Source organism: Esox lucius, chromosome 14 (assembly GCF_011004845.1).
Source record: "Esox lucius isolate fEsoLuc1 chromosome 14, fEsoLuc1.pri, whole genome shotgun sequence".
Lineage (NCBI taxonomy): Eukaryota > Metazoa > Chordata > Actinopteri > Esociformes > Esocidae > Esox > Esox lucius.
In genome coordinates, this window is record NC_047582.1 from 25415395 (window position 1) to 25426919 (window position 11525).

The window sequence follows — 11525 nt, forward strand, 5'->3', positions numbered from 1 at the left end:
AATTGCAACAAATGTATTTGCTTTTGACCATTTTAAATATTGATGGACTTGGTTAATTTCTAAATCTGTGTTCACATTCAACATATAGGGAATGGGGATTGACCACTTTTTCACATGTTCAATGTATCAGTGATATACATGAACACACAAAAAAAATACTTCAGAAATGAATGTAAGTCATGCAAGTCATTGGCACATTTTGCAAATGTGTTCAGCCCTATGAGCAGGCTCTGGTCTACGACCAACCCATTACACAACAACATAATACACTTCACATAGAACACGTATGAGCGTGTGGGTGTCAAGAGTCATGTGTGGGTTTCTAAGTGCACCCATAAGGGTGTGTGTGGTGTGTGTGAATGTGAGACAGTGTATGAGTGAGATGGTTATGGAAAGAGAGACCGAAAGGGGGAGATAATGCGTTCCTGAATGTGTCTGCGCTTGTGAACCTAAGAATGTGGAATCAATGGCCAAATGCAATTAGGCGTGTGCGAGACATGTGCACAGACAATGATAAGACATGGATAAATAGTCACCTCTGCTTAATTTCAGACAAAACATTCTGGTATGAGTATGCCTAAATTATCAACAACAGCACTGCTATACATATATTAAACAAGGAGAGAACTACAATGACTGTGTATCATGGCTTTGGATCCATTTACTCAGTGTACCACCCAGCACGGACGGAATAAAACCGTAGATGCTCCCGATAGATGAGTGCTCCAGCACGACATCGACAGCCCCAGCATCCCCAGTCACTATATTACTCTGCACCGACCTTGCGATCACACATTAACTATTCCCCAAAGTGATCTAGACTGGCTACAGCGCAGCGCACGTCCGCGTCTGTCTCCACTCCTCACCGCCGGTCTTTTACATTGCAGGTGATACTATTTTCCTAAAACAATACTGTCACCACAGTAGCTTTGTACAGAATTAACCAAATTAGCTTTAACTATAGGTAAAAACATACTGGGGGGAAAGCTGGGGCGATGCGCAATCACAAAACTCCCAGCAGATTAATTCCACCCAAAATCGAATGCACTGTAAAATCTGAAATGGACAAGCCAAAGTCACACAGTCCAAGTCCAAATTTCTGACATCGTCTTTTCTTGCCTCTTTCTGTAGGAATATCAATTATACCTCGAGAGAAAATACTGTCTCCTCAAAAAGCTTTCATTAAGGGAAACAAAATAACCTATTAGCCACCGACTTCATCTACGGGTGGGTTAACACACTGTGACGAGAACAAGTGCCAAAGCTAAGGGATGGGGACATGGGGTAAGCTCCGCAGCGCTACTCCCACTGAACTGAGCGTTGTCCCCAAATACAACAGCAATTCACTTTCCGCAGGAAGCAATCGAAATACTGCGCCAAAGGTGTAACTGCCTGTTAATACCAAATCTATAAAACCTAACCATACAGCGAACAGGCTACACATGGGAATGTGATAGAAGACTGTGCACGTAGCCTACCTGGTTTTTATGCCGTGGTCCATCTTCGAGTTCCGAAGTGCTGTTCATGATTCCCCATCGGTCATTTACCATTCTCCGGAGAACCTTTAGACCACAACCGCCTGTTGATGCCAGGCGGGGGAGAAGGAAATCGCTCTATTTAGTCTATTTTCCGGCCATCTACTCCATTGAACGGGATATTAAAGTGTTTGATGCACTGAGGGAGAGAGAAGCGAAACTACTTCTCAACCACACCGACTGTCTACGGTTCAAGAAGGAATCAAGGGGAAGCTACAACCATACACAGTGAGCTCATACGCAACGCACTTACAGAACTGAAGTTCTTCTCCTGGTTTTTTACTGAAATTTTTGGACGTTACCCTTAACAGGCAACGAACGATGAATATGAATTCTGATTAGAGTCCAAGTAAGAAAATGAATAGAGAATCCAATAAAAAATACCACACAGACGGAGAGAATATATTCCAAATAAGAATTAAACAAAATCCTCAGAGAATTGCTTTCACCAATAGTTCACCAAGTGTTAAGAAGGCTAGGTGTTATCCAAAGTAAGATAATGAAGAAGGTAAAACAAACGGCTAGGTACACAAGGTGCAGAATCGCCTGGTGTCTTGCTATCCCGGTGCACTTGATTCCTTCCCACTATCGAGTGATGACTGCAATGCTCCGGTCGGCAGCACCACGGGGAAAAGATGAGGGATAAAGCCTCCTCTTGACAAACCTAGTTTAGGGGCTGATCTACATGAAGAGGGTTATTTCGCACAGATGCTTTAGACAAGAGCGCAGCAGCTTAGTTCAGGCTCCGCATGCCATGTTCGCCGGACCTGTCAATCAGCGCGTTCCCCTCCGTGCGCGCGCAGCCTTTCACCCAGGCGGCGGTTCTGTTCCGATCTGTCCTGCTGTGTCCACCTTACGCAGCTGGCTGATGTGGTGTCTCCATCGCTGTCTCTGCCACTGTTCTTTCTGCCTACCCACAGAGCTCTTGCTGCCTGCCCCTACCGTGCTTCATCTGGACCCTGCACACCAAAGAAACCAATGAAAAAGTAAAGCAGAGCAAAGCACCGGCTTGCTAATATTTGCAAACCAATACATCCGTAGGCAATTTAAAAAAACTCGTGATTCCAAATTTCTGTGAAATATTACCTATTTTGACTTAAAATGTGAGTTAAATATAAACTCATCTGAGGAGATCGCTTATTGTTCAGCCCATACCTACAAAGACCTCCGGAGGAGGATAAAAATTAGGTTGGGGTTTTACTCTAATTTAAAGGGATAGTTTTAAAATGCACCCAAGTCTAATCTTAGTAATTTTTAGAAATATGCCTTGACATTTTAGTAAAGATTTTGTAAATTTGAGAATGATTTATCGAAGTTATTGTACAAATTATTTTAAAAAGTGAGCCATTTTAGTCTTGGTTGCAGTAGCCTACTATCCCCCACCCTAAAACAGAAAAGGTAGCATTTGAAATCTGCAAATGACATTTTTCACATCAATGTATATAGCAAGTATCACATTCGACTGAGATTCCCCAATGTTTTTTCGCTGTGACAGAACTTATGTTTCCCACATAGATAGAAGTTCTATCTAATTACATTAGCGGGAGAACAGCATTAGGACCAGATGACGCTGCGCTTGCGCATATACAGTCCAACAATTACTTCAAGCAGTTATAAACATAAGCAAATAGTAAATATCAGTCGTTTAAATTCAGTCGTTTAAATGTTAGAGGCAGGATTCTACATGGGGCACAGGTGCGCTTGAATGAACAGGCTAACATGGTCTTCAGCCCAGAGCCCTCATAGATCACGGGGCCTATCACTGGCCAATGAATAACAAAATATTTTAGGGCTGTCAAAGTTTTTACGGGTTTATGCACGTGTTTAATTTATTTAAATATTTTTTGTGCCATCTTCTTATTTGTGCCTTGGAACCATCATTGTTTGACTCAAGCGGGACCTGAACTCATTGTTTTTTGCTGCACTATGTAAGAAGAGAGGGCAAAGAGCGAATGTCTCTGACCGAGGGACTGACTGACTACCCATAGTTAAATAGCACCTCCCAGTAGACTGGGTATCGAATCTGGCCTGGGACAAGAAAGATTAGCTGAGCATAAGCTGACTACAAGCATCAGCAGCTACATAAAGTAAACCAAGCAAGCAAGAATAAAATAAAATACATTTGCATCCGGTGAACTGTGCCCACATGTCTGAAATATAGGCGACCACAAATGAGGTCCTGTTTACCGGCCTTTGAAAGGCAGAGCACAAATCCACCAGTATGGAACGCTGCTTGGGTCTTTGCATCTTTAACATGGTAACTAAATACCACTATTTAACACATTGATTAATAAGCCTATTAACCAATCATCACTTGCATATGAACTTAAATCTTGACTCAGTTGTTTGTGTACATCATTTTTTACACATAGGGATTAAACTACACTCACATTTGTAATGGGAATGTCACAGTGAATCATGGACTGCAGGCCATACATTTTTTTTTGTACTAAGAAGCTAGCTGATGGATACAAAGATGATCTCCCTAACAAACATGTAGTTATCCATACAATATCATGTTTTTAAATGGGAAAGCTGTTCAGTAAAAAGTTAGGTGGTGATTGATGGAAACTATGTTCTCCACAACATCAGCAAAAAAAAAAAACATAACAAAAATAGTCTGTAATTTGGACAGCTAAGTAGCAAGGTGACTTCATTTAAATACTTAAAATTTGTAATACCATTTTCGTTGTTGGCACATTCAACTAAGGCAAAGGCCATAGCTGCTATCGATATTAACTAGTTAGCTTTGGGGCAACAGGGTTAGCAGGCTAACTTGTTTGTTAAACTATGTTATTGAGCTGATCTTTTTACGTATCCTGTTAAGCCATTATCAAGGTGTTTTAGGATGAAGTTGCCTGTGTGGTCCATGCTGTCCCCCACTGCCAAACGCTAGCTAACTGGGATTAGCTTCTCTACCATTTTTCTCATCCATAACATTTATGTATTTTCCCCACTTGCCGAGCAGAGTTCATGGACACTGCTGACATCTCTGCCTAGATATAAAATGAATGAGGCGCCCTGTCCACTTGCTTTTTGGACCCACCTATAGTAGTAAACCAAAGTAGAACTAATATTGCTTGCAGATACATTTTAAGTAAATAAATAACTGCTCTTCAAGCCCCTTCCCTGCCGTACAACAGTCACTTCTACCTCTGGACTGATTTTTTTTTTAAATAGCAATGGAGAGTATGTATTTATGTCTTGAATCGTGTTTACTTGGCACTATGAATCCTGCCTGACAACACATTAGTAGGCTACCCATTCATTAGTACAATGGATGCAATGTTCCACGTTGATGGAAATTGGAATATCTTTCCTTGTTTCCCGCACCCCAGTCTCCCTCCAAAAACCCATCAAACGAGAAGGTCAGTGGGGTCTTCCCTAATTCTGATCCTCTTGTCCATCTGATCCTGGAGACACTGTGTGTGCAAATACACCTGCTAGAACCCTGCTTGTTGAATGGTAAGTTATTGCCAGTCACGTTTCCACCAAAACATATTCTTATAAAAGACAACTTATTACAAACAACTTTCATGATCTGCATGAATTATATATCTTCCCTGATGAACGTTGTAGATAAACATCTCTAGCCACCTTGCCTACCTTATGCCCTTGCCTATTGATGTAGCCTACCATATGTCTTTGCCTGTTATTCAAGTAGTGTACCTTACGCATTTTGTTTGCATTGGGGAAAATGTTTTATTGATAAAGTATTTGGTTGCAGCCAATCATCTATCAGAAATGTTGTGGTTTTATAGGCCCCCACCAGAATCCCATTCTAACCCAATTTCAGCCTGGACATCAAAGGATAATACCTAGACAATCTTAGGTATGATTCAGTGTTGGAGCAGATTCATGCACACCCTACAGCTCTCCAGATAAAAGTGGAAGATATTTTAATACAGTAGCTTAACATAGCCATTACAGTACTTGGTGCCTTGATTAAAAATGGTAGGAGGTGGTAGAACTATGGGATTAGACACCAGCAATCTTGTATTTAGATTTACATGGGTAACAGATAGACACTGCCAGTTACTGTGATAAGTTCGGGACTGATATTTTAAGGGCTGCAACACACTGGTGTTATTGACCGACTTGGAAAAAGACGAGTTCTGCACTTATTCAATTCCAAGTCAAGCACTGTCCATAATTTACAATAAAACACAGTATGTCTAACATAATGCACTGGTTTCTAAACATAAAAATGTTGGGCTCCCCTCTACATTGTCAGGAAAGGACATTGTAACAGCAGCCAAGGTGTTAGGTATTGTTGAGACGACCAGTCTGGTTACAGGCAGTGCTGCTCTACCTGTGGCACCAACTGTTGCACACAAAGGCAGCGTTGGTGGTAGTGCTGAATCACAGTGATGTGTCATCACTGACATCAGTGAGAGTACCCTAATATCTGTGTGGTTCCAGAAGGTTTTTGGTTCAACATTCTGAGGTGTTTATCTGTCACGTGTTTACACGGTTAGGTTCGGAAATATTTGGACACTGACACAATTTTCATAGTTTTGGCTCTGTACGCCACCACAGTGGATTTGAAATGAGATAGCTGAGATGCAATTTAAGTGTGCCCTTTCAGCTTTAATTCAAGTGGTTGAACAAAAATATCTTATGAAACGTTTAGGAATTGCAACCATTTTCAAACACAGTTCCCTTATTTAAGGGGCTCAAATGTAATTGGAAAAATTAACACAATCACAGTCTTAATCATGTTCATTTTTAATACTTTGTCGAGAATACAGGCAATGACTGCTTGAATTCTGGATTGCATGGACATCAACAAACACTGGGTTTCCTCCTTTGTGATGCTTTGCCAGGCTGTCTTCAGGTGTAGTTTGTCAGTGGGTCTTTCTGCCTTAAGTTTTGTCTTCAGCAAGTGAAATGCATGCTTGATCGGGTTGAGATCAGGTGATTGACTCTGCCATTGTCGAGTATGTCACATCTTTGCCTTAAAAAACTCCTGGGTTCCTTTCGATCTTACAGTCATCCGCCACTGTTGTCTTCCGTGGATGTCCAGGCCTTTTCTGTGTTGCAGAGCTCACCAGTGTGTTATTTCTTCTGTTGATCTGGCCACTCATAATATTTGTATAAACTTGTGTCAGTGTCCAATTACTTCCGGACCTAACTGCTTATTCTACTGTATTCCATTCAGTTTGAGTCGCCGCTGTCTTTTTTCTGAGTCATCCTTTTGGTTTTCGACCCTTTGTCACAGGCGGATCGCTTTTATGCTTGATGTATTTTGGCGCATTCAAGCCTTCATCTTCAAATGGATTTAGTGTGTTCAAACAGTGGATACGTTTATCAATGGGAGGTCACAGCCACTGTAGGCCTACAAAAGTACCTACAAGAGCTGTAGCCCGGGGGCCTAAGGAAGGTTAAATCACCCCTGACAGTGCCCCTGTAAAGGTCACTTCATTTTGGTTCAGAAGGAAGTCCAGTACAGGTGGTTACTCCGACTCTGGCATCTGGCCAAGTCATCTGGCAGGAAAGTACACACTTTGACTGTGAAAAGAAGTCAGACAATAATTGGCTTTTTAAGGTGTTGCAGGAAGGCAAAAAGAAGAGATTGCAAGAATTGTTTCTGTAGCTCCCACATGCTCTGCAAGACCAATAGTTAAATAGGTCTTGCCTCCAAATATAAAAAAAAAAAAGTCACCTCATATTTATAGTCTGACTTGTTTGTAACATTAGCAGGAACTCACCAGCTAGTTTCTGACATGTTTAGCGTGTTTACAGTGAAGCTCTCCAATGTGTGCCCCTCACAAGCACAGAAGTCAAAACCAGGTCAAATATTCAAGGTGCCATAAATGTTTAATCCAACATTTAAAAGTGATCTAAGAATCCACGACAATTAATTAAATGTTTTAGGCTGGTAGTGTAAAACATTACAAATATCTGCTATAAATACGTTTTTGAACCCATTCTGTTCAAATTCAGTAAATTTAACATACGCATGTGCATTGTATTCGACTTCTACCAAGCTTTGTATGAATGTAAGGATTTTTGTTAGTGATATTAGTCTAGTCTGACTCTATACTTTCCATCATCCAGGCATAGCAAATATAGGCAAAGGTTTCTCCAAGGGTGTCAGTTTAAGAAGCCCATTAAGATCTAAGGACCACTCATTAACCCATTTTGCCACCAGGGAATTAATATGGCCTTGTGTTTTTCTCCAGTCTAATTTGGTCAGTCTGGACCAACCCAATTTCTGTGGTAAAAAAAATGTCAAACCCTCAATGTGGTGCACTTTCATCACAGAATATTGTGATATCTCTCCTTCCTCACTCAGTGAAAGTTCTATGAAAAGTCATATTAAATTAATTGACAACGTTCAGTACATACCATACAGAATATTTAACTGTTACCCTAACAATTCCGGAGCCTGCTGGTTTTCTTTTCTAAATGATAAGTAATTATACCAACCAGGTCTGTAGGTCTATTGGTCTCTGATGGAAGGGAAAGGATTAACTTTAAAGGCGACAGAGGGAGTGTTTACTGCATTTATTGTGTTTGGATTTCATTGTAGTTATTTTAAGACTGCTCCATCTAAATTAAATTCCATTTCAAAATACTTAACACACGATTGAAGACGAAAAATAACAAAACAGTTTAAGTATATAAGGAGGGAACATTTTAGTAACTGAGACATTTTATTCAAACAATGAATATTTTTCCCTGTATTTTTCTGCAGACGGGTGACTACAGCCCTTTAATTTGGTATGCCCTACCTTCACAACCCTTGTGCAATCTTTGGTCTATAGCAGCATTTTGAACTGTCGATCGGCTGTCAACAAGGTAGATTTAATCTCTGCTTTTGCTGCCCTTCAGTTCTTTGACTTTTCAGCCTGTCCAGTCCAGGACAATCCACCAGCACCAACCACTACCTTTTTTTGAACTATTCATTACACTTATATATTTGTTTCTGCCTTCCGGAACTGACTGTTATCTACTTAAGAGCTTTAAGTCACTCTGCTTAAGAGCGTCTGTTAAATGACTAAGATGTGAAACTAGTACTATTTGGTTCTCCAGCTATGAATCCACAGATTTCTGTTGCATGTTACGTAGTTTAACATTGTGTAACTTTAATTGATTGATTTTTATTGAAGCCACAGACTGTCCTAATTTTTTGTAAGCGTCTTCAATCATTCGCACACAGTAGACATTTTAGTGTAAACAAACATTGGGTTACTCTGTTTTATTAACTGTGCATGACTACAAGGATTCCCTGGAGAAAATACAATACAATTAATTAAAATCTACAGTGTATGTACTGATTTAGCAAAACAACATGATATTGCCCACTCTTCACTTCCATACATTCCAATTCATTTGTATTATTTCTGTTATTTACAGCCTATCAATCACCAAAATGGAAATTGTTTTTAAAATGGCAGTTAGTAAATTACTAAATATATTTTCCTCTCCAGAAGCAGAGGTCCCCTTTTGAATCAGAAAAGTGCATGCTCCGTACAAATATAATGCCTCTGAAGCAGAATTGGGAGGATTTTCGCACTTAGCACACATCCTGGTGGACTATCGACAATGACTGAAATAACGTGGTTGTCTCCCCTGAATATGAGGCGTGACTGTAATATCATCCAAAAGTTAGAAGCATGTAGAACAGCCGGCCAGATGTATTATAAGAGAAACAGCCTAATCAGCTTGCAACATGGTCTGTCAGCTAGCCGTACTGGGTAGCCTAAATTGAGGGGTAGCTGTGACTTGCATATGACTTTCTTAAGGTAATTTAGCCACAGCAGAAAGTGGTCTAGGTGATTGCTGCCTCTAACCTTCTAAACTTAAGTGAGATTTAGGCATGGAAGAAAGGCAGTGAACCCTGATTAATTAGTTACAAAGAGGATCAAGAGGAGGAGCTTGTTGGAAAACGTTGTTCATCTATGTGTGTGTGCGCATGTACGAGTGTGTTTCGGTCAAATTGTCCTAGCTCCATGGGTATTGCTTTGACTGAGTCCCCCCCCATCTCTTGGCCATGTTTCAGGGGTTTCATGCATGTTGTGATGACATTCACAGGAGCATAAAGAACCTACTGAGAGAGCTGCCCAGAATGCCAGGGCTGTAAAATATAAAAACTATTGTTTTAAAGAAAGGAGAAAGGGACTTGAAGTGAGTGTGAGAAAATACATTGTGGGGAGTGATAAAGAATGATGGAAAGGAGGGATGGTGAAACAGACAAGCATGCAGAAGAGAGGAGAAGGTTAAACATACTGTATAAGGAAAAGAAAGATAAAAGCAATGCCAGTCGCAGTTATGACATAGTACACACACCCACCACAAATAGCTTCGCAAAGAATGGAGTAAAATCCTCACACACACACACACACACACACACACAAGAACACTCACACACACACACACACACAAACAAACTACCGGTAAACGTAATCAAAGTGTCCGTCCCTATACTCTCATCAAAAGACTTCAGTGAAAAATCAATAGGGGCCACAAACAGAGTCTGCGGGCCGGAGGAGAAGTCTCCAGTGTTATTAATATATAATGATGATCTTTCTCAAGCCTAGCTCTCCAGGGGGTGGGGAACCACTCACACCTCTCAAGTGGAAAGTCAAAGGTATTGGAGTGCATTGCAGTGGTGCTCTGTCTATCTCCCTGTCTCTCCTCACCCTCTCTTTCTTTTTCTTCCCCAAGCCTGTCTCCATTTGTCTCTCGAACCCTCACCTACTATTTGTCTCTCTAACCCTCTCTCTCAGTGTCTCTCTAACCCTCACCCTCTTTGTTTCTCTAACCCTCTCTCTCAGTGTCTCTCTGACCCTCACCCTCTTTGTTTCTCTAACTCTCTCTCAGTGTCTCTCTGACCCTCACCCTCTTTGTTTCTCTAACCCTCTCTCACTGTGTCTCTCTAACCCTCACCCTCTTTGTTTCTCTAACCCTCACTCACTGTGTCTCTCTAACCCCTCACCCTCTTTGTTTCTCTAACCCTCTCTCGCTGTGTCTCTCTAACCCTCACCCTCTTTGTTTCTCTAACCCTCTCTCTCTGTGTCTCTCTAACCCTCACTCTCTCTGTGTCTCTCTGACCCTCACCCTGTAATGTCACTCTCCAACCCTCTCTCTATTTCTATCTAACCCTCTCTTGCAATCTCTCTAAAGCTCTCTCTATATATTTCCTTTTAACCTTCTCTGTCTCTCTCTAAATCTCTCTCTCTCTCTGCCTCTTTCAAACCTTCTCTCTTTGAATCTTTTTCTCTGTCTCTATCCATTCCTCTCTGCCTCTCCTCACCCCTCTCTTTTTCTTTCTTCCCCAACCCTCTCGCTCTGTCTGTTTCTAATTCTTTCTCTCTCTCTCTCGCTCTAATCCTGTCTTTTTCCTTGTCTCTCTAACCCTCAATTTTTGAATTGGCATATTTTCCAAATATGAAAGACCTCCCCTTTTATAGGAGAAGTGGGTTTACAAGGCAACAGTTTGGTTTTGTGTGTGTGGAAGGTAAAAAAAAAAAAAACGTGTCTTGCAAAAAAAACTGATTGTTTTTATTGGATATTCAGACCCTTTATTCAGTACTTTGTAAAAGTGCCTTTTTCAGTGACCACAGCTTTGATTCTTCATAGGCATCCTTTTACCGGCTATGTACACCTAGATTTGGGCAGTTTCGAGCATTCTTCCTTTTAGATCCTCTCAAGGTCTGTCAGAATGCATGGGGAGTGTCAGTGAACTGCAATCTTCATGTCTCCCCACAGATGTTTAAAGTGGTTCAAGTCCAGGCTTTGGCTGGACCACTCAAGGACATCCACAGACTTTTTCAGAATCCACAGCAGTGTCGTCTTGGCTGTGGGCTTTGGGTCGTTCGCATGCTAAAAGATGTATCATCGCCCCAGTCTTAGCTCTGGATACATTTTTCTTCAAGGACCTCTGTATTTTGCTCCGCTCTTCCTTCCCCCAATCCTGCCCAGTCTCCCAGTCCCTGCGTCACCATCTTCACTGTAGGGATGGTTTTAGATAGGTACCTTGTT

At 41.2% G+C, this 11525-nt stretch overlaps 1 protein-coding gene across 2 annotated transcripts in view; it reads right to left on the bottom strand.

Annotated features, from left to right (window-relative positions):
* The window catches only part of LOC105015243 (fibrinogen C domain containing 1), a 143758-nt gene extending 141256 nt beyond the window's left edge, over positions 1-2502 (bottom strand). Inside the window, exons 1-2 of one of the 2 annotated variants that reach the window (XM_010878248.5) lie at positions 1789-2502; positions 1479-1579 (exon numbers count right to left, since the gene is read on the bottom strand). In XM_010878248.5, coding sequence (XP_010876550.2) covers positions 1479-1550 — 72 coding nt within the window. In that variant the 5' untranslated portion in view covers positions 1551-1579; positions 1789-2502. Of the gene's footprint in view, positions 1-1478 lie in introns of both variants that reach the window. The other variant, XM_010878249.5, reaches the window with a different exon arrangement.
* Between the last annotated feature and the right edge of the window lie 9023 nt (positions 2503-11525).